General features: G+C 38.5%; 1 protein-coding gene across 1 annotated transcript in view; it reads left to right on the top strand.

Annotated features, from left to right (window-relative positions):
* AKAP6 (A-kinase anchoring protein 6) overlaps positions 1 to 24,801 on the top strand; it is a 503,112-nt gene that overhangs the window by 368,983 nt on the left and 109,328 nt on the right. The window contains exon 9 of the mRNA XM_005695223.3: positions 13,147 to 13,267. Coding sequence (XP_005695280.2) covers positions 13,147 to 13,267 — 121 coding nt within the window. The remainder of the gene's footprint in view (positions 1 to 13,146; positions 13,268 to 24,801) is intronic.

Genomic DNA, 24,801 nt, shown 5'->3' on the forward strand with positions numbered 1-24,801 from the left:
TGAAAATTTAGCTCAGACCCTTGATAAACTCTTTTCCCCCTAAATCACATGTTATGCATGTTCCATATGGTATATGAAATTTGAATTATGGTATTGTCCTACTACAAAGAAACAGAAGAGTCTTAAGGCAATTTCATTTAAGCCACAAGTAGTTTGGACAAAAACACTGCAAAGCAGGCTTAAGTGAAAAATTAAATTCATTAATTTGACAAATATTATTAAATGCCTCCTTTATGAAGTGCAGAGTTTAAAAGGCAAAAATGAAATGGTCCCTGCCCTTGAGAAGCTCACCGTTTCTTTAGTAAGAGGAACCAGATTTATAAATAGCATAGAATGAAGGATCAAAGTGATGAGTTAGGAATCTGCTTGGAGTAGGGAGCAGGGCTCATGGAAGGTGGTGCTCAGTTCTGATGGTGGTGGGGAGAATTGGAGCAGGTCAGGAGTGATAGAGAGAGACGGGACTCTGGAGGTGATTTTCGGAAGAGGGCTAGGTCGGGGGAAGAATTTTCCAGTTTAATCTGAACAAACATGTATTGAGCACTTACAAAGACAGACAGACCATAGTCCCTACCTTCATGAAATTTACAGTCTATCAAGAGAGCAGCATTAAATCAGTGTTTCTCTTTATCACGAAGAAGAAGGGGAGGCAGAGGGTTCCAGGGAAGCTTAGAGCAAACAACATGTGGACTCCATGAGGCAGGGCCATGTCTGTCACATTCACCACACTAGGCGCTGCATCCTGGAGTGTGCTAGGTGCCCAGTGAATGCTGGCACATAAATGAAAAGCTAAAACGAATCTAGGGCTCAGAGGGAACAAGGGTGTGAAATTATTATGCTGCTTGCCGTTCCGTATGACTGGAGAGCAAGGTAGAAAGTCAGAGGGAGTAATGCAAAATAAGGCTTAGGAAGAAAGTGAAGTTGAGATCCTGGAGTTAATCACTGAGTTCATGGTCCTTAACTAGGACACATCAAGATTTCCTAGGGAACTTTTAAGTTGAAAATTGCCTGCCCATATCACCTCCCTCAAAATTCTGATTCAGGAGGCAGGAGTGGACCAAAATATATTATACTTGATGCCCACTGCTAGTTGAGATCATTGCTCCAATGGTTTTCAAAGAATGATCTCTAGACCAGCAGCATTAGTATCTCCTGGGAATCTGTTAGAAATTGCAAATCCTGGGTCCCTTTCCAGATGTACTAAATTGGAGAATCTGAAGGTGGAGACCAATAATAGATTAGAAATTAATGGGAGATGTGGAGACTTGATTGGAGGCTAAAGCCAGAAAGAGTCGATAAACCTTGGATAAGGCAAGTAAGAGAGAGAAAAGGGCCATTCTAATGTGGGGAGAGAAAGAAAATAAGAAGACTTAGATTCAGATTGTGTCATTAAGCATTTCATGATTCTTGAGCAGGCTCTACTAGGCACTGGGGTTGTAGAGGCAGTGGGACACAAAGAGTGAGGCTGGCCCAGGGTCAGAGGTGACAGCCAGTGTTTCCCACAACAGAGACAATGTATACAAACAGCTGGAACCAGTCAGGGATTCCAGCAAGAATAGGCTGGCAATTTAAAAACTATTCTGGCAGCACTCTGGAGAATGGACTGGCATGGGCAAGACTAGACTAGAAGCTATTCCAGTCATCCAAGTGAGAAATTGTTCTGGCCTGAAGACAGCAGGAATGAAAATGGAAGGAAGTTGAAGACAGAACCTGGTCCCTGAGTGGATGAGGGACATTAAGAGAGGTGGGGTTTAAGACAGACCTCTGTGTTTCAGGCTTTTGCACAAATGGACATGGTATTCGATGCAGGGGCGGAGCAGGGGGCCTGAGAGGAACTGACTGTTTGGGACAAAGTTCTTTTTTATGGTCTGCAAAACATCTAAGTAAAAATGCCCAGGAAGCAGATCTGAAGCTCAGGGATGTCTTGAGCTCCTCAACCATCAACAAGGACAGTATGGTGACTATGAGGTAGCAGGGGCTGAGGGAGGTGGCAGCTTACCTTGCGGTAGCATGTCGCCACAAAACCTACCTCAGGGAGACATAGCAATCTCTTTAAGAATGCTCATTTTAAAAGATATGGCTGATAGGAACATTTTTATTTCAGCTAGAATCTTTCAGGCTGTATTATACAAGTCTTTTAAAATAAAATTTGTGTGTGTGCCAAGTCACTTCAGTCATGTCTTGACTCTGTGCGACCCTATGGACTGCCAGGCTCTACTGCAGCCTGCCAGGCTCTACTGCACATGGGATTCTCCAGGCAAGAATACTAGAGTGGGTTGTTTGCCCTTCTCCAGGGGAACTTCCCACCCCAGGGGTCAAACTCACATCTCTTAGGTCTACCTGCATTGGCAGGTGAGTTCTTTACCACACTGGTGCCCTCTGGGAAACCCAAAATAAAACCATAGCATTGAAAATTCCAAGGTGATATCTTGATTAGCAGGAATTGAGAACTACTGTTGATTATTATTTTCTGTCTTCAAGCTGCTGGTAGAACCTTCTGATTCCAGGTATTAGAATGTATTAGGTCTGCTCAGATTGCTTCCAACTACATAAAAAAAATTTTTTTTAGGGATGTATATTTTCTTTAGTCTAAATTCTTGAAGGAGGAGAGAGAGCATACAGGATTAAAAATTAAAGATCAGAATTCAAGTTGTTATATACTTTGGCCACCTGATACGAGAGCATACTCATTGAAAAGACCCTGATGCTGGGAAAGACTGAAGGCAGGAGGAGAAGGGGATGAAAGAGGACAAGATGGTTGGCTGACATCACTGACTCAATGGACATGAGTTTGAGCAAACTCTGGGAGATGGTGAAGGACAAGGAAACCTGGCATGCTATAGTCCATGGGGTCACAAAGAGTCAGACGGACACAACTGAGCGACTAAACAACAACATCATGTAGGGATATGTTTGTGCACATGTGCGTGCGTGTGTGTGCACACATATTAAGGGTTACTATAAATAACAATATGGAGTAGAAGAGTAGGGAGATGTTTCCTGACTCTGATTCCGGCGATCCAGAGGGAATTTCAAAGAGCCTTCTGTTCTTACGTAAAGTTCTAGAAGATACTTCAGTCTCAGTCATATGCCAGCCTCTGGCTGAGGGGGAATTTGGGCAATGTCCACAGATGGTTATGTAGTCAAGGTTTGTTCTCTGTAAGAATGTAGAAGTATTCGTCCCACATCATGTAACATTTTAAAGTAAATTTTACCTTCAAATACGAACAGTATACACAGGTTATTTCCAAGCACAACAGGTTGAACTAAATGAACTTTAACTAGACGAAAGGTTAAAAGTTTGGCAGTAAAAATAAATCCATTTTCCTTTAGGAAATGAAGTATTCCTGAATCATTGTGATAATGTACCCACACACACACACACACACACACACACACACATATAAACCACTCCCAAAGAGGAATAGTATTGACAGATGAAAGCAAATATATCACTATTTAAAACATTATTTGATTAAAGATCAAATAAGCAATAAGATATATTGAATGACTTCAAATACCTGAGAAGGGGTGTAATCACCTCTGGATTTCATTGCAATAGGATGATCTTTCTGGGTTTCTGTTGAGCCAAAGGCCAAAAATATCCTTGTGCAGCTGGGTGAACATTCCTGCTCACTTATATTCTCTTTCTCTCAATGAACATTTTGAATTTCTGCTCAATGGTTGTTTTTGGAACATTGTTGCATATTAATAAAATGTTTGCTTTTTGGTACACACCAGTCATAAACTGTGTGCTGATGTTGGGAATACTCTCCCAGATAAATCACTAGATGATCCAAGGCGACCTTATTTCTACCCTGCATTTCTACCTACTTCCCCTGATTTTTACCGTCTCAAACTAATGAACAACTGATCAGTGTTCAGTTCAGGTTCTTTTTGCTCCTTCTGTTGTGTTCTGATGTTATCACATAGTAAGATCACAATGCTTCCTATAGCCAAAGGAGCAAAAAGTGCCTGACTACCTTCTGAAAAACTGATATTCTGGGCACTATGATTATTAAAATAAGTCTTCCCGGCTGTAAAAAGAATCTCACCAGTATAAATATTCCTTTGGGATCATAATATCATATGCTTCTAATGTTCAAATACATTAAACTAATTTTAGACCTAGACAGTCTTCCACTTCAGTAATCTAATACCATCCATACCAAGAGCCAACAAAGGATGAACTAGAGAGGTAGTGGCATAATTACTGGGGAAGTATTATTTCAAAGTTAAGAGTAAAGTCAAACTATTTATTTATTTATATAACTCCTTTCCATCTTAACAATGCTGAACCAATTTCTGTGCTGCTTTGGAAAGTTTATGGGGTCAACTGAAGAAGGAAAGAGGTGTGAGAGAGTCTAAGACAAATCTAATCTACCTCATTTTAATGTGCAGAGCTTAATTTTCTTGAAAATGTATTCCTTTATGCATTCCCACATCACTTTCACAAAGGATTTAAGTCAACTTACCAAAAATATTTACAATAAAATAGAATAAATATTTGACTGAAGTCAGTTAGGTAAAAGTAAAATGTGTACCAGAAAACAAAAAAGTGCATCTTCTGTGCATGTCCTCAAGAAGGGCAATGATTTGGCTCTAAGCTTTCCACATCCAAAGGAAAGAGTGAAATCTCATCCATCAGAAAATTCTAGTGTCCTAAGATTAAAAATAATATATATCTGGGGAAACACACTGAGTCCTGGGAGGGATTTCTCCTGTAGTTCTTTCAGAAGACAGGCCTCTGTAATACTCCATCTCTTCCCTGGTGCCTCAGATGGTTAAGAACCTGCCCGCAATGCAGGAGACCTGAGTTTGATCCCTGAGTTGGGAGGATCTCCAGGAGAAAGGAATGACAACCCACTCCAGTACTCTTGCCTGAGAAATCTCATGGACAGAGGAGCCTGGTGGGCTACAGTCCATGGAGTCGCAAAGAGTCGGACATGACTAAGCAGCTAATATTTTCAGAAGAGAAACCAAATTCCCAAGGCAATTTTTTGATGTAGGCTGCAGAAGTGATGTCAAAGCACAGTTCAGTTAAGAGCCAATTTACAGGATAGATCAAATCATATTGGGAGAGATCTCCATAGTAATTCTTCCACAAAGATTTTGTTAGAGATTGGGTGGCAGAGAGTTATTCCTGTGTTATTTACCTCCTGAGCTTCCCGGGTGGCGCATTGGTAAAGTATCCACCTGCCAATGCAGCAGACACATGAGACAGGAGACATGAGTTTGATCCCTGGGTTGGGAAGATCCCCTGGAGGAGGATGGCAGCCCACTCTAGTATTCTTGCCTGGGAAATACCATGGACAGAGAAATCTGGTGGACTATAGTCTGTGGGGTCTCAAAGAGTCGGCCACGACTGGAGTGACTGAGCACACGCATTTTTATCCCCTGCTCTAACCTTGAGGGGGAATATTCTCTGTGCTATGCTTAGTCACTCAATCATGTCTGACTCTTTGCTACTCCATGGACTATAGCCCACCAGGCTCCTCTGTCTGTGGGGATTCTCTGGGCAAGAATACTGGAGTGGTTTGCCATACCCTCTTCAAATACTCTCTATTGCTTGTTAAATCTTTGAAAACCAGGGAGGTATAGGATAGAGTAGACTTTTTACAAAAGGCTGAACTGCCTAACCCTCAGCAGTGTGCCAGAAGCAAGTCTGGATCCGGACCCTCTAACACATGGACAATGACATAGGAAGGTTTCTCTCTCTCTGTTTTTTAAACGACATTATCTCTTGCTTTGTCTTCAGATAGATGGGTTCTCACATTTGTGTTAGAATCACTGCCATTTCTAAATTCTTCGGAATGTTTTCAAGTTCTTTGGCTAGAACTTAGTCCAGTGTATTATCTGAAAATTTAGAGAGAGTTTTGACTTCCTGACAGCCTAACAGAATCTTCTAGATATATCCAGAAACTTACATTAATACTTCTAATTTTATGGCTAATCTTAGAGGTTAGAATTTTTTTGCTTTATGGATTGTATTTTAATAGCAAGAGTTTATGAACCATCCATAAGACCATGAGAAAGTGGGGCCTATCGTTAACAGATCTGTAGGATTGGTTTTATTTTTCTTAGACATTTTCACATGTACATGGGTGTATATGAGAATTGAGAAAATTACTACTGGAAAGAACTCCATATTCCTTTTTATTTATTAATGGCAAAGGCAGGCTGCTTTTCTCATGAGGAAGTGGCTCATGAATTTTCATTCAAAATAGTAAATTAGTGTCCACACTTTAATATGTTTAGAGTGGAAAGGGATTCTACATGCAACTGTGCATATCAGATTTCATGTCTGGAAAGCTAAATTTTATTCTTTAATGATAATGTGATTGGACTAGGTGCCACTCTTTTATCTCCCTCCTGTGCTTACATGACACATGGCATAGAGGATGATGGGAAATTCTAATCAATTATTAGTGTTTTACTTTAATAATATTAAAGTATATTTTTACGAGATTTTTGCTACCATTACCTTTAGTGTCTTTTTTGAAAACCAGAGGCAAACTTCCTTGAGCAAATAATGTGAACAGTGAACACTTAGTGAATATTTGGGGAAAGAATCAATATGCTAAAGAAGCTAGGAAAATTGGATCACTTAACAGAAATTCCAGCATAGACAAGCTGGTATCTCAGGAACTGATCTTGTGTTTTTGGATATGTTAATGTGAAAGTAACTATTAAGTTTACAAAAGATGGATTCTTAAATGCTCCAAAATATGTATTACTCAGCCTTAGTAGAAAAGCTTCCAGGCCTTTTTAGTATTCTTTTTTTCAACTATTAGTTGCTCTATTTTGATGATTTCTTCATTTGATGTCTGATTTAATCAAAATTCCTTAGTGGACCAAACTGGAACCTCATATATTCACACACACCTTCCATTGATTTCACTTGGGTGAAACTTTATCTTTTAAGCAAAGTTTAAGTTGAAATGTTGAGTTAATGATGCTCACTTTAAATACCAAAGGCTGAATGCATTTATGTATTCAAACACTTAGCTGGTCAAACATAAGTCCCACCAGGGTTTAGAGGAAGGATCATTTCTTAAACTGTGCCAGCCTCACAAATGATATATTGCTATCCAATCTTCAAAAATTGATACTAAACAGTCTTGTTAGTATTTTATTTCCATGGTGAAAAAATATGGAATCTTTTTTTTTTTAACCTGACAAAGTTAGAGAAAATGATGGACAAGATATTGGGAAATACTTTTGGCAATTATCATAGTAGTTAGCCAAAATTTAGAGAAAAAAAACACTAAAGAAAAAAATTGCATGTTTTTTTTTTCTCCATAACTTGTCTCTGTCTTTATTAGAATTTCAGATGCTGAAATGAACACATAATTCTATATTTATCTAACAAAACCTGACTTTGATTTAGAAGACTTTTTCTCCTCATTACATGATTGTGCTTGTAAAGCTCCAAAACTGGTAATATCATATCTGCAATAGAATGTCCAACTCTTTTATTGTGAAACCTTCAGGGATATGGCAATTTAAAGGAAAAATATCCAAAACAATATCACTTTGGTAACGTGTTTGATTTATAACACTGGCTTAGAATAGTGTACAATTCTGCTTTGTAACATTTTCATAGAGTATAATGTATTCACAGAGTACTGAAAAGGTATGCTTTGAGACCTTTTAACATCTAGGAGATTATATATTTGTATCAATCAGTTGGCAGGAACCCAAGCACATTTACAAAGAAAATTTTATAAGGAAAATCCTTCCGAAAGAGCAGTTCCTATACTCATACCCCTTAAAAGGTTCTGAACTATTTGCCACAATTTCAATCATCTCTCTCTCTCTGTTTTAAAAAGGGGTCATTTGTCACGAGGACTTCAAGGAAAAATACCTGGTTCTGAAATCAGCGGATGGAATCAGCATATTCTGCAAAGGGTTATAGAACTAACTAGTTTTGTGCTACCCTTGATAAATTCACTCATCTATGATCTTTTCTGTTTTCCTGTATAGTAGCTGACATTTTCCTTAGAAGATGTCTTTTATAAAATCACCAGTCTACAGCATACCTTTGCAGGCAATATAAACAGAAGAAAGTAAGCTACTTCCTTTACCTCAGAATTTTCCTGCTATAATGAGCACATTAAATTACAGTCATTTCAGAAGATTAAAAAAAAAACCAACAAAGAAATTCTAGTAATTTATTTCTGATTTGTTACAAAGTTATATATATGATTTCACTTAAGTTTGGAAAACTGTCAGGTATTCCCTAAGCTGTGAATTAACACATGCCAAAGAATCTGAAATTAGGCACAAGTGCTTAAAATATGTTTTTGTCTTCAGAATTAAGGTTCCATCCCTGTGTTGGGAAGATCCCTGGAGAAGGGAATGGCAAGCCACTCCAGTATTTTTGCCTGGGAAATTCCATGGACAGAGGAGCATGGCGGACCATAGCCCACGGCGTTGCAAAGAGTCAGACAATACTGAAGCAACTATTAGGATCTGATGAGAATTTGTCATCTGAAAAACACTAGTGCTGATTCTACACTAATGAAACAAAATAAAGAACCAAAGCATTTACCATATCTAACATATCAAGCTTATTTAAGTATTCTCAGCTAGGATGAAAACAGACTGCACTGGAGGAATTGTGAATATTTGTGTTAGATTCAGTCAGCACTTGCAGGTCTCCAGTGAAGATTCTCTCAGAAAGAGCCTGAGGTACATTTAACTGGAAGAAATGGCTTTTGTTCTAAGTCCTTTGATAGGGAGAATAACAGGAGGGAACAGCTCAATGGATGTAAAGACATGGTAAAGAGCTAGTAAAAAAAAATCCATGATTCTAAGCATTTTATCATCCTGTATGTAGTTTTCATCTATTTAAAATCTATCCATAAATTTCCTTTAATTTTCACCATAGAAGTAGGATGTGAAAGGAATGGGAAGGCAGCTCACAGTAATTGAGAGGATACTGTATATAATCATTTCAAGTAAGCAAATGTACCATTGTGTACTGAAGGCAAAATCTCACCTTCAGAATGAATGGGGAACCTGTCTATATTGCAATTGGTATTTGAGGATGAAATATTATCTTTATCATGTATTGCTCTTCTGAAGTCATCCTTGCCCTACTAAAAGTTCTTGGTTTCATTATCTATATTCACTCATCATCATTTATCAAGTACTATCCTGGTCATTATGCCAAAGCCTTTGACTGTGTAGATCACAGCAAACTGTGGAAAATTCTTAAAGAGATGGGAATACCAGACCACCTTACCTGCCTCCTGAGAAATCTGTATGCAGGTCAAGAAGCAACAGTTAGAATTGGACATGGAAAAACAGACTGGTTCTAAATTGGGAAAGGAGTACATCAGGGCTGGATATTGTCACCCTGCTTATTTAACTTAGATGCAGAGTACATCATGAGAAATGCCGGACTGGATGAAGAACAAACTGGAATCAAGATTGCCGGGAGAAATACAAGTAACCTCAGATATGCAGATAATATACCCTTATGCAGAAAGTGAAGAGGAACTGAAGAGCCTCTTGCTAAAAGTGAAAGAGGAGAATGAAAAAGCTGGCCTAAAACTCAGCATTCAAAAAACTAAGATCATGACATCCATTCCCATCACTTCATGGCAAAAAATGGCGAAACAATGGAAATAGTGACAGGCTTTATTTCCTTGGGCTCCAAAATCACTGCAGATGGTGATTGCAGCCATGAAATTAAAAGATGCTCCTTGGAAGAAAAGCTATGACCAACATAGACAGCATATTAAAAAGCAGAGACATTACTTTGTTGACAAAGGTCCAGAGAGTCAAAGCTATGGTTTTTCCAGTAGTCATGTATGGATGTGAGAGTTGAACTATAAAGAAAGCTGAGTGCTGAAGAGCTGATGCTTTTGAACTGTGGTGTTGGAGAAGACTCTTGGGAGTCCCTTCGACTGCAAGGAGATCCAACCAGTCCATCCTAAAGGAAATCAGTCCTGAATATTCATTGGAAGAACTGATGAAGCTGAAACTCCAATACTTTGGCCACCTGATGCGAAGAACTGACTCTTTGGAAAAGACCCTGATGCTGGGAAAAATTGAAGGCAGGAGGAGAAGGGGATGACAGAGGATGAGATGGTTGGATGGCATCACCAACTCAATGGACATGAGTTTGAGCAAGCGCTGGGAGTTGGTGATAGACAGGGAAGTCTGCTGTGCTGCAGTCTGTGGGGTCTCAAAGAGTCAGACGCAACTGAGCTACTGAACTGAACTGATCTTGGGCATTAGGGATACAAAGATAAATTCACCCCTTGCCCTTAAATTGTTTAGTCATAATCAAAGCTTCTTTTTTAATCATACATGTATGGAAAAGAAAACAGCTTTCCTTATTATCACTTGCTGATTGATAATTTATGAGACTTCCTAATTACATACATCATTGGTATAACAACAGAAAAAACCTGGTTTTAAGATCAGAGTTCAGGCTCTTACACACAATACTTGTAGCCTTTCCTAACAAAATAACATTTTCTTTAGGGAACAACATCTTGGAATAAATGCTGTTTTTCAGATTTCCTATTCCTCTCCCTTCTTTTGTGCAAGATGGCATCTGAGCAATATAAGGAGCTTATGTGATCTTGTGATTCTCGGGTACAGTGAGGCCCTCTGGCTTAATGTGGCCCCTGGATGCAGCCTGGTTAGATTCCATGAAATGGGTCTTGCCCTGCCATTACATTATGAGGTTGTACACGACAGAGGCCTGTGGCTGCGTTGTTATCTCTTGGCTTGGTTCAGGAGGTATTTCCTGCTGACTAAGCTTCATCTCAGTCTTCACTGGCCCAGCCAGCTCTCTGAGGTCTGGCTTCAGAGGCCCCCCGGCTCTCCTTAGAGGTCATTGTGTCTCTGTTGCCATGGTAATGCCTCAAGTTCACCTGAACTCCCAGAAACCTCATGGGAGGATGAGAGAACAGTCTCATCATGGGGGAAGGGGAAGAGAACAGAGTAGCAAAGAGAGTCCTGACCACAACTCTGCAGCATCCCCACCTCAGGTTATTGTGAGGGCATTGTTTAAGGCAATCTCCCAGACTATGTAGCAGGAAAAGCATCCTGGTGCTTTTGGCTTTCCCTTTAGGTCTTAAGCCAAGAGAGAGAGGGACACGCATCTGAACACCTGCTCCTCTTGCCTTTATTTCATTCTTATTCTCCAAGTCCACTGAGGTGGAAGTGAGGAGCCTTTCCCTTCCTTTATCTTTTGCTTTTAATATTCTCCTGGATATTCTCACCTATATGAGTATTAGGATTATACTTTCCTAATTTGGGGGGTGGCATGCCACCTTTCCCCTGTCTTTGTGGTCAAAATGTGAGCAGGTACAAGGAGAGAGAAACAGTAAACATAATTCAGGAGATATTTCTAAGTGATTGTGCCTGCCATGTGAGCAATTGCTTATTAGTCATTCCTTATCAATCACTCACAGAATGAAATTTTAAAAAGCCTAATGGTTTATTGGTTCCTGTTGCAGTGGTTTTTGCTTGTTTGTTAGTATTTTGAAATGGGATACTATTTCAGATTTCATGTATGCTTGTAAGTAAGTCTTTACTACTCAAAACGTGATCTAGGAGCAGCAGGGTTGCCAGTTGCCAACACTTACTTCAAAGAGTCTCAGACCCAACCCTAAAAGTACTGAGTCAATATCTGCATTTCAACAAGACTCTCAGCAATGCCATAGGCACAGTAAAGTTTGAAAGCACAGCTCTAGACCACCTTAGCCTTACTGAAGGTTTGTTTATATCAGTTATATCCATCATTGACATTCACTAAACATTTATTAATTCATTCTACGTGTTAGCCAATGATAAGCCTTGGCCTGGGTGCTTATGGTTCTAATAAAAAAACTTTATAATTATGGCAAAGTAATTAAAATAGACTATTCTAGGTCTAGACTCCATCACTAGATATACCTTAATTTTTTGACAGATCTATTAAGATTAAATTGTAAGTTATGAAAAGCAGATGTTCACTTTTTTGGAAAGCAGTCATTTCGTGTATAAAGACAGGGACAAGGCGGTAATAAGATGCCCACGTGATAAGTTCAGATTCATACCTGAGGCTGCTGCTCCATTAGTACTGATAGGGTTTTGCTCAGAGTTTGACAAGACTCGCAGATTTCTTTTAGAGGGATGATTTTGGGGAGAAGGACAAAGTCATAGTTTTTTTTTTTTCATTCTGCACTTTCATTTTCTGATCACAGTGTTTTAGAAGAATCTGAGCTTTACTTATTCACCAGGCTTTCAATAGAGAATCACATTAATCCTTTTAAGCTCCTTATTCTAATGATTTATTTTGTTGAAAACCATAGTGATCCTCCTTTGAATTTTAATGATTGCTGGCTATTCAGAGATTCATTGTTTTGACTTCCTGTCCTTACCTTTGTTTCCTACATGTCTGTGGGGAACACCTGTCTAATACTGGATCTGCCCCTGGTTCTCACTGGCTTACCAGAGTCACTCAAGCCTATCTCTGAGTGTTAAACTGAAATGCTGGCTACTCATCCATGACAATAAACGTAGGATATACGTTTGCAGAGATAGGCAGATAGACAGCAGAGGGACAGATAAATGATTGAGTCATTTCCCAGTGAAAATAATATTTTGGATATGGTAGTATATAGTGATCATATAGAGAAATTAGCTGAATTAGTATTCTTAATCATGAATATATTAGGATGCATGCAGTATCCACGGAAAATCTAGTCAAAGAGAAAAAGAGGTTTGAATGTTGAGAGTGCTGTTTGTACCACAGATTCTGGACCGGGTAACCTTCCCAAGGCACTGACCCTCCATGTCTCAGTCTGTTAAAAATGGCAATGCTCTTTTTCAAGGACATAGTTCATTTTGTTCAAATGCTGCAAATCCTCAGAAAGGGTGAGTGAATGGAAATAGCCATAATATGTCTCAGGTACAGGCATCAGAATTACATGTTATGTTTTCAAAATCTAAGAAAATGGCTATGTCAAAAGCTTGAGTTCCTATCTGGCCCACTGTGTAACCATACCGAGAATTTTTCCTTCTCTTTTTACAGGTATCACCCAGGAACATCATAGGTTTTCAAGAATATATTATTCTAATACGAGATTTTTAACAACTACACTGTATTTATGCATAATACATTTTGTGCCTTATCTTCAGGCTTCTGGACTTTGATTCAGAATATCAGGAGCTCTGGGATTGGCTGATTGACATGGAGTCCCTTGTGATGGACAGCCACGACCTGATGATGTCAGAGGAGCAGCAGCAGCATCTTTACAAGGTTAGAGCTACCCTTCTTGCCTTTACCTTGCTGGGGAAGATCTGATTAGCCTGACAAGTCTTTCTCTCTCTCAGGATATCTTTTGCGTTCATTGTATGTATCATGGTGTCTATTAGAATTCCCTTCCCTGTCCCCAAACTCATTTCCATCCCCTGTGTGCTGACAGACTGCACCGACATCATAATTGCAAGAAAGTTCCCTTTATCACATTCTATTTGGTGTAATTCTATAGAAGGACAAAGATTTATCTTCAAGATGAATAGCAATAAATGAAACTGCATTAATAAATAGACTGAAACAAAATGAAGGATAAATAGACCGGTAACGTTTAACAAAATGTATTGTGATTGGAGCACTCAGGTGGATTCTGTCCACCCCTCAGATATTTCCAGAGATTTAAAAAAAAAAAAAAAGCCTTCCAATTGGCTTGCTGCTTCCAGGATACAGGGCTTGTCCAATTTAATGTTTATTAGTGTTACATAGCACAGACGTTGTCATATTAAGTCAATGCATTTGCGTGTGATTTAAGAAAACTGGCTTGGAACTCACATATTGATTGCAGGCAATCCATCTAATAACTATTTATATTGTTTTCCATGTCTGTTAATTCACCCTTAGCCTACTGTGTTTCACCGATTCTACTTAAATTGTTTTAGAAGTTCTTGCAAAACAGTCATGTGAGTTTGACTTGAAAAAGGGGTTGCAATATTCACAGTGTCTGAAAAAGCAGTTGGGGAGGGTAGAGGGACTTTCCACTGAAATATCAGACTGCAGTAAATCTTCCTCATTTAGGCAATTTTTATTGGAGTAATTCTGACAGTTGTCATCCTTGAATTGCTTTGAGCATATGGCATATTTCAAAGAGCAGATTGTGAATCATAAAAAATAAAATTAATAACTAACCACAGAATCAGCAACAGTATAATGACAAGAAACAACTACCCTCTAGCTTTTTAAAATTTCTTATAGAATAAGAAGTACAGTCAAGGTCAAATAGAAGTTGTCTTCTTTCTTCTCCAATTTTTTATCATTTTAAATTACCTTTCTATAATATATTATTTTAACTTTCACTTCCCTCTAAAGAGACGTATTTATTTTCAAGGGTGTGGTAGACTTTAATTTGTGTCCCCTGGGAATCATCTTAGTTAACAGAAGATATAAGCTCCCTAGGGACTCAGCAAATGGTGATATTTTACTCCCTAAAGAATTCTGCCCAACATTAATCAAGTTTGTTGACTGCTAGCTGTTTCCTGTATGGATAGCTGTCCACAGTAGCCACAAAGCTACCGTCGTCTGGCAGCACATATTGTTAGGATAACAATTTCAACCTAATGTAACCAAAGTGAGATGATTTTGTATTTCATGCCAGGATCAAGACTTGCATATGAAAGATGCCTGTAAATCTATATTAATTGTTTGTTAATATTTGCTTTATCCCAAAGACTTAAGCAATAAAAGTCTAGGTAAAAAAGAAAAATATAATAATATGAAAGTTATCTAATCATAAGCCATTATCTCAGAGTTTACTGCGTCCATGATGCTAAAGTTCTTTTTCTTGATGCATTTTGTATTTTGCACATAAACCACTATTTTTTTAGAAACAGTGCTCTTTGTCAAAATCGCATTCATATAATTTACATCACAATTAATAGGAAATCACTGAACAAAAAGTGCAGTCTTCTTTTGCTTGTGGTTTCCTTGTTAAGTGCTCTGCCTGCGAATTTCCATTCTGGCGTATTGAAGGCCATTATTCCTCCCACTCAGTACTTCTGGAGTATAGTACTTTTCCAAACATTTTGGTACTGGGGTTCTTCATTTGTGACTCGTGTCAGTATATCTAAGCTCACTAGACTCGCACTAATTTTGCATTTGGCTTATAAACAAATTACAGATTAGGTTAGAAACCAAAGGCAATGCTAGAGGTTTATGGAGTGTCTCTCTTTATATAAGCTCCCAAATTATTCCAGAAGTTTAGAAATCTCCAAAACAGTCTTGAGGATATTGATGAAGGACTCATTTAGAAATTGGGGTGGCTGCTGAGTTAGAAAAACTGATGGCAGAAAATTAATTTCAGACCTTTGCCAAGAATCCCCAGGGATTCTCAGGTTAGGTCAACGTTTCCAGTGTCCCATTTCTCTTTCTAATCTGCTTTTCTAGGAATCAATTCAACTAGTGCCTTGGGAAAGTGAGATTTGGAGCCAGTGGATCACAGAGACCCTTAAAGGATTAAAGCTTTTCAGTTGGTCTCCAGACCTTTCTAGGCTTTTGATACCATTTGAATCTACCTTATTCATTTTTAATCTTAAAATTTGTTGGCCCTAAAAATTACCAACATGTCATCAGCCTTTTTCACCAGGGGCACCATCGGCATTTGGGACAAAAAAATTCATTTGTAGGTCTGTTCATTCCACTACAGGGTATTTGTGATTCGTGTTCCTCCAATCATCATGACAACTCAATAGGACACCCAACTCTTTTCACAGAATTTTCATCTATCTCAGCTTGTCTATGTCATGTTCGTTTGATAAAATGCTGTATAACAATGAGAAAAATGCTTTCCACTGGTATTCTTTATGTTATTTAACAAAGCATCTTATATAATTGATATTGAACTAATAATTGTTGAGTTATAACAATTAAGGATGATATTGAAATTCACTATCCCTGCTATTAATGAAAAGAATGACAGTGAACAGCTTTTAAGAGATACTTCAACTAAGTTACGGTACATTCCCAGGAACTGTAGATCAGGACAGGTATTCCTGTTATCATAGAATTTGAGACTTTTGTCCTCCTCTCCCTGGTCAGGAGTAGGGCTCTCTCTATTTCATCATTCAGCTGATTTCCAGGCATGGAGAGGCATGCCCACACCCCAGTTCTGCATTGCTCAGTCCTAGGTTGATCCCTGAAGTTCACCTTTGTAACTGTTACTTTAGAGGAATATAGTAAGGTGGTAGTCAGAGAGTAGGAAGTTGTTTTATTTTATTTTATTTTTTTTATTAACATTTTCAGTATTAGGTACAACCTTCCTGACTTTACTTTATATTCTTGTCTCTGCTGGAAAATCATGTGACTCCTAGATATGGAACTTCAGATAAAGACCAGACAATTCATTCAGCAGACCTCCTGAGTGGAGCACGTTTTGTAATATCTTGGTTACCCTAAAACACCAGAATGCTCAAGGAACTTTGAAGGGGAAAGAATTAGTTTTGAAAGGCAAAGAATACATTGATGCAATCTCACATAATTTAGATCCTTAATATTGGAATGGACTATAAAGTGGATTATCTGTTTAAAAAATTTTTTGTTATTTTCAGATTGTTAGAAATTTAAAATCATTTTCTTTCTGATTAGTTTTAAATTGCTGGGCCCTAAGAACGACCTGATTCTTGTTAAAAAGTAACCACTCCCTTAAATATATTTTCTTCTTTGTTTGGAGATAGTGAGACATGCTGCCAATGTCTGTCCTTTCTTCTTCTTGGTCTGGCTCAGCGTCAGCATGGGGATCTTCTGAAGCTGTTTTCTAATAAACAATGGCAGTATCATCAGCTTAGAAAACACAAAGGTAGTCTTTTCTCGTTTCTTTCTTCCTCATTCTGAGAATCACCTCCAAGGAGAATTTACTCCCACTCTCTCACTTTCTTTCTCTTCATTCCTCCTACCTTCCTAAGTAGGACAATTTAATTTGTCAAAAGTAACACCGTGATTTTAAAAGTTCAGCTCCTATTTGGACTAGCATTACGAAGCCAGAATTCCTAATCACAGGGAGCTGTCACTCTGCTGGTCTGCATGTGCATTAACTATTAATGGAGAAATATTTAAAACCCACTTGCCAAGGAAAAGCTTTATTTTCCATTCCTACAGATCAAAGGTGGCATTATTCGTGGGCTCAGAGAAGCTCAGGACAGCTCCTCCCCCATCCGGTACATTTTATAAACTGAGTGACCTGGAAGCATCTCCACGATGGGAGAGTTGGAGCCAGCTGGGCCTGTTGCTGCTGTCCGCAGCAGAGGCAGCCAGTCCTGAAGGGCCGCAAGGCTGTGCCCTGCAGCAGCTTCATTCTAGGGCCCAGAGCACTGCCGTCTCTGCTACTTACAGAGCTCAGGTGACAGAGCCCCTAGTCATGCTGCATGTTTCAGAGATGAAGGGTTAATTCCAAGAGCCAGATTCAGGAGTTATGGGCTGGTGTTTATAGTTATTGTTGAACAAGAGCTGTTTTCAGATAATATGAAAGTGAAAGTGTTAGTCGCTCAGTCTTGTCCAACTCTCTGTGACGCCATGGACTGTAGCCCATCAGGCCCCTCTGTCCATGGAATTCTCCCAGCAAGAATACTGGAGTGGGTTGCCATGCCCTTCTCCAGGGGATTTTCCCGACTCAGGATTTGAACCTGGGTCTCCCGCACTGCAGGCAGATTCTTTACCTTCTAAGCCACCAGGGAAGCCCTCAGATAGTATGAAGCTCACTAAAATACTATATTTAGAGATTTGTACCTTGAGTGAATGCCTTAGCTATTCCACATCAGTAAAAGATTAGATTATATTACTTCTAAGGGGTTAAAAATAACTCTTCTAGCTTAAAAATAATATAATACTGACACTTCAACCAAGATGTATATGCTTTCAGGGAATTTACACTGAAGATGTTGTACTTAATTTAGGCAGTTAGTTATTCGTGTTTTCTGCTTTTGTGGGAAAAATCCAAGTGTCCTATATCTTTCTCCATTGGTGTAAGTATTATAAAAAATATGTTCTGTGTGAAAAAGGAAAACTCATTCATTCTATATAATACAGTGCTCACTAAACATAGTAATTTTTATTTTGTTATTGCTTTGGGGTTGTTTATAAGACTTCATGGGCTTCCCATGTGGTTCAGTGGTGAAGAATCCACCTGCAGTGTAGGAGCCGCAGGAGACATGATTTCAATCCCTGGGTCAGGAAGATTCCCCTGAAGGAGGGCATGGCGATCCACTCCAGTATTCTTGCCTAGAGAGTCCATTGAAAGAGGAACCTGATGGGCTACAGTCCATAGGATTGCAAAGAGTCGAACACGACTGAAGTGACTTAGCATAGCATAAGACTTCACAGGAAAATAATAAAGATATGTTTAATATATAGGTACAAATCAGAACTGGGAAAATATATGTAGGCTGGATTCTGTTTCTGTGAGAAGAGTTAATATGTAGTCACATAGACTATAAAGTCCTACACAACTGCTTAAGATCCTAAAAGTTTTTCTGGGTTTCCTGGTAGTGAAAGCAAAGAGGGAAATATGCTCAGATGATAAATTTACATTTTCCATTAAAAAAAAATTATATTTCCTTGGAGAAATTAAGTTTATGTTGATACCTAGAAATGAAAATATCTTGTTAGGATTTTTTTTTAATATAAGGGATTAAAATGGTACAATAGAGAAATAACTAGCCACAATTATTTCTTACAGGTAGACTTAATACTTCTGACAAATAAGTTAGTTATGTTTACTCTGACTCTGTTGCCAGGTAACGCTTGGAGACTTTGAGCACAGCTCTCATCCATAAGTGGCTTTTTTCAATGATAGTTTGGCCAGATGGAATTAATGAAAGGACATCAGTATTATATACTGGAAAAGAAGAGGTTATTTGTAAAATGAGAAAGAAATGTAAACATTGAAGAGATAGAAAAACAGTTGAAATCAGTTAATACAAAGTTAACCAAAGGAGAAAAAGAATAGAGGAGTAAATTACAGTCATAGGTAGACAAATGAATAGGTAAAAAAATGCTAAAAAATCAAATACAAACAACCTTTTAAAAACCAAAACACTGAAAAAAGAATATTTTTTTTCCCAGAGGGAAAAAAAGCCAGACAAGAGAAAGGGGTAAATTTTAAAAGGAGAAAGTTACTTTAGAGAATTTAGATGTGTATTTATTATAAGACAACCAATGGGACTTTTAAAATAACCATGTGTATGGAATGGGATAAGAAATTCTAGGGAATAAGAAGTATAGTGTAAAAGAAGAAAAATGGGACATAGTTGACTTATTTTGTTTTTATAACTGTTGATGCCAAAATGATGTTGTCATAGCTATGAGCCGATCATAGAAAACAGGTTAATCATGCTTGTCCTGTGTTTTGTAAATTCAGCTCTCTACAATAGTTCTCTTTCATTTTGTTCCGGATTATATTGAATTGTATAATTTTAAATGTGACTTGAGACCTTTATGCCTGAACTTGAGCTCTTAAAAATGTAATGGTAGGCTGGTTCATGGTCCAGGTCACAGTAACTAGGCTTAAAATAGAAGAAAGTCCATTAACTTTTTTTTTTTTAACCTATGTGTTGGTGTACAGAATAGAAGTACTCGTCAAAAAATTAAATTCTGTTAATTAGGCTTTATATTGGAATTTCAATATCCAAATTTTCTACCTTGATTGTTCAAAGGAAGCAAATTGCTAGTTAGTGAAGCAGTCAAGGTAAAAATGTACCTGGTATATCAGGCACAAGAACCTACTGATAATTTTTTACCTCTTTCCCAGTAGATTAATTGTAGAGCTTAATTGTATGTTAGATTAAAACTCCATTAAGATAAGAAGAATATGCTTAAAATCATTATAATATTGCAAAAAACATTATCTAATCATTTTTAAAGCAATCAGAATGGAAAAACCTAGGCTGTCTCCACTGCTGTCTAGAAGTGAATTTGTTGTTCCATTTTTTTAAAGTTCAAAAAGTCCTTAGATTTGCTGTCATATTAATTTGGGCTTTGATGAATCAGTGTTTGCTTTGAATACTTTGAATACTTGAATATACATATAGGTATATATATATATGTTTTTTTCTTTTTCTTTTTTTTTAGAGAGGGCAAAACTTATCCTGAAAATGTTAGAATAAAAAGTAGATGGATGTGGTTTCTGAACAATATATGAAACACTATTTATGCTAGAGCTTATAATACCTATTTGCACTGCTTTTTTAAAAGGGGAGAAAAAAAAGAAGGATGTTAAGAGAATAGTATGCCAAGAAATAGCTGGCTCTGTGTGCAGAGGGGCAAGGAAGGGAAGCCCCGCCAGCAGTTTTTGTCTCTGGCGGGTGAGCTACTGTCCGGAAGGTGCGTTGGCTCTCTGGGCAGCCTCAGCTGTATTGTACTGCTCCCTCTCTCCCTGGCCTGGCCTGCTCTGGCCTAGAGTGGATCAAACAAGCCGTGGGGAAAGTTCCCCTCATTTGCATCACTTCTAGACAGCCCTGTCGTACTCTCTGCTGACAGGAAATCACTGTCTTTGTCACCTTTTCTCAGGGCCCTCCTTTTGGCAGAGATGGGCCATGTGACCACGCTTAATCACAACAACAGGGCTGGCTCAGGACTCAATGACATGTTTTCCTCAGCACTTCAATAAATGGGGTAGAGTCAGTAGGAAATGACTACATTAATTTCAGAGTGAAAAGATAATTAACACTTGAAGGACTCATGCTACAACCTATGAATTATTATTCAAATTGAAGTTAATTTATCAAAAACTTGTGAAAACTATCTTTCTTAATGTAACTGTTTTTAAAAAATATACCTTGAATAGTAAGATTTGGGCGTGTTGGAGGGAGAATGGGAAGAAGGAGGGGAGAGGGGACTTTGGGTGGAGGGTGTAGAGTGTAGGGGGAGGAAGAGAGAGGGCAATCATAGCCAGCATTAGCTATGTTTGAAAAAGCAACTTAAATGGGCTAAAACTTCAACATTTGGGACTGAAGGCTGGAGCATGTAAAACGCTTACTTAGATGATATGAATAGGACACTGGCAAACAAAAGCAGCAGTGTGCTCCTAGAAAACTGTGCTTAAAGGAGTTTCCTTGGCAACAGAAATGCAGTTCCAAAAGTAGACAGAACTTTCCTCAGAAAACATACTATTAATAACAACCTTCCGGAACAACTTGGAACAATTTGACGACTTGGCAATAATAATGCCAAGTGTTCTGCAAATTAATCTAACACATAGCAGTTATGTTTCCCTTGCCCATAATTTTTCTGGGCCTTACCTAGAACTCAGTGCTTCTCAGTGGCACAATGTGAAAATTATTTTTAAATGTTGTCATGGAAAATGAAAACAAAAAGAAATGCTAGTGATCAGCAGTGGCTAGTGATTGTGTTCAGCTTTTTGGAAACTACCAGAGAACTTGGTTTAATGAGATGAGTCTATTCCAATTAAAACTATTACTTTTAATATCCAACAAAATACTTGGATAAACAAATCTTGGTAAAGGGTTAACAGCCTGAGACTTGCTGTGATGTGAAGCACATCTTGAGGCCATTGGTTATATAAATGTAACACTTCACCCAATACTGCTGGGTGTTATTTTTAAAAGCATCATCATTTCTTGTCAGCCCAGGGAATAAACTAATCTTGGATCTACTTGGCCAATGGGAATCATTTGAATTCTCCTGAAGGCTATACATTGCCAGCCAAGAAAGGAAGAATGTTCCCCTACTCTAACCTTTCCTGAATCCTTGGCTCTAAAGGTTAAAAGTAATCAATATCTCATTGTGCTTCTTGGTTTCAGGGTAATAAGTAATAACCATCATGTTAAAATACAAATGATTACAGATAGCACTTAAATGAGTTGACCTGTTTGGGAGCTTTTTATTAATTGCAATCAGGATAATCCTTTAAGTTTGCTAATAAAATTTTGGATTAAATTGCAAAAATTTCAGCCTTTAACTTTTGAAAAATGACTTTTACTTAATTAGACATGAATCCCCACCTCTGTTAAGCTGCGAGATTTGACTTTAACTCTACATGTTTGTAGATTTCTTCCTAGTTTTATAGAAATGAATAAGAGGAACATTTACATTCCTAATAAGAAAAGATGTTTGGTTTACTGTTGTCTTTGGCTCCTGAACTGCTCAATACTATATAAATATATGTTTCAAGTCAATGAGTTAAGGGAAATGTCCCTCACCTACTTTTTAGTATTTCCTATTTTTAAATTGCTTATCTTTAGTGGTTCTATTCATATTTAGGCTAATCTGGTTTGACGCTAGGAAAAAAGTTGTATGTTGTGTGATTAAACTTTACAGACAACTGTGGTAAGAACTGGGGGTTATTTATTTTGCCCCTCCCAAATTGCCAAATTAAAAGATAAAAACCAAATATTGTTTTTAATATTTTATGGCATTGACATCTTTTATTGGCATTGGCAAAAGGGTCTTAATATAAAAAGGATAAATGTTAGGTTAATGTTCCATATAATTACATCAAGAAGCCGTTGGTTATGGTAACCATAACTACAAGGAAGTATATGATATGTATGCTATTAAGGCCAAATATTTTATCTTTATTATCATTCTGAGTTTTACAGTTTGTTAGGATTTCATGCGTATATTCCTAAAGCTGGGAGATGAGGCTTCTTGTTGCTGTTGTTTAGTTGCTAAGTCATGTCTGACTTTTTACTACCCCATGGACTGTATCCTGCCAGGCTCCTCTGTTCATGGGATCTCCCAGGGAAGAATACTGGATGGGTTGCTGATGCTAAGTCACTTCAGTCGTGTCCGACTCTGTGCGACCCCATAGTCAGGAGCCCACTGTCCCTGGGATTCTCCAGGCAAGAACACTGGAGTGGGTTGCCATTTCCTTCTCCAATGCATGAAAGTGAAAAGCGAAAGTGAAGTTGCTCAGTCATGCTCAACTCTTCGCGACCCCATGGACTGCAGCCCACCAGGCTCCTCCATCCATGGGATTTTCCAGGCAAGAGTACTGGAGTAGGGTGCCATAGCCATTCACTTCTCCAGGGGATCTTCCTGACCCAGGGATCAAACCTGCATCTCTTGCATGCAGATAGATTCTTTACCACTGAGCCATACTGGAAAGGTAGCTAAATAATGTTTTGGTTATTTCAAAAGAAGTCCTGGTAGCTGTCACAGTAGACTGGCGATTGCCAGCTGTGGGTGAAGCAGGGGGCAGGCAAAGTTCAGCCATAGTGCTTTCACAAACAAACTTGTTAACTTCTTTCTTTTTTTTTTTTTAAACCTCCTTCCTTCTTGTCCTTGTTTTACTACCATGTCTAACTTTAGAAAGAAGTAGATGTGTGGTTGTCCAAGGGACATAATTTTTAGACTATTAGGTATTCCCCATCCCAACTATCTTATCCGCATTACTAAATGTCCACACTGCCTTAAATCCCATCCTTGAGATTCATGTCTTTCTGGTAAAGTCTTCCCAGGTGATGCTAGTGGTAAGGAACCTGCTTGCCAGTGCAGGAGATGGAAGAGACACAGGTTTGATCCCTGGGTGGGGAAGATCCCCTGGAGAAGGGCATGGCAACCCACTCCAGTGTTTTAAAAGGGCTTCCCAGGTGGCTCAGGTGATAAAGAGTCTGCCTTTAATGAGGGAGACCTGGGTTCAACCCCTGGGTCAGGAAGATCACCTGAAGAAAGGCATGGCAACCCACTCCAGTATTCTTGCCTGAATCCCATGCACAGAGGAGCCGGGTGGATACAGTCCATGCGGTTGCAAGAAGTTATGACTGAGTGAAGACTTGACTCATAAAGACATGGCTGAGTGACTAGCACTTTCACTTTCATAATTTTTAGAGTATTAGGTATTCCCAGTCCAAACTATCTTATCTCCATTACTAAATAAATATCCACACTGCCTTAAAGCCCATCGTTAAGACTCATTTCTTTATAGTAAAAAAGAATGTACTCTAATGGCAACCCACTCCAGTGTTCTTGCCTGGAGAATCCCAGGGGCGAGGGAGCCTGGTGGGCTGTTGTCTATGAGGCTGCAGAGAGTCGAACATGACTGAAGCGACTTAGCAGCAGCAGCAGCAGCAGTGCATGGGCAGGGGGAGAATACTATTGAATTCAATGCTAATTTTGTCATCTAGTTTAAATGGAAAGACACTGAGAAGGGAAAATAGAGTGAAAAGTGGGTAGAGAGAAGAAATCTGGAAAAGGAACCAAGGACAGATGCTATCTACTTCACCATTTGATAAGAAGGGAAGTGTGTGTGTGTGTGTGTGTGTGTGTGTGTGTGTGAGAGAGAGAGAGAGAGAGAGAGAGAGAGAGAGAGAGAGAGAGAGAGAGAGAGATAGGAGGTAGGAGTAGGATAGTGGGACAAAAAAAAAAGAACATTGGTCAAGTCTTAATATTAGACTGTCAGTGCCCTGTGCACATTATTGTATTTAATACTAATGATGATCTTGAATTATTGTCCCCACTTCATGTACTCTGAGCTTGAAATACAGCGAGGTTAACTGGTTAGTCTAAAATAACAGAACTAGTTTCTTAGTCAGGATAGGCTAGGGTTTGCTGAGATAACAAACAGCCCCCAAATCTCAAAGGTTTAAACCTGCAAAAATTAATTTGTCATTACATATTACGTGTCCATCACAAGTGAGTTATGGGCTATTCTTGATATTGTTTACTAACTCCAGGACTCAGACTGATGGACTAGTCACCCTCTTATATATTCCCTCAATGTGGCAAAGAGGAAAGAGACTTCTGGAGGGTCTCATTCTGGGTATCAGTCTTCTCCTTGAAAGAAACACATGTCACTTCCTCTCAAAATCATT

Source organism: Capra hircus, chromosome 21, assembly GCF_001704415.2.
Source record: "Capra hircus breed San Clemente chromosome 21, ASM170441v1, whole genome shotgun sequence".
In the NCBI taxonomy this organism is placed as follows: Eukaryota; Metazoa; Chordata; class Mammalia; order Artiodactyla; family Bovidae; genus Capra; species Capra hircus.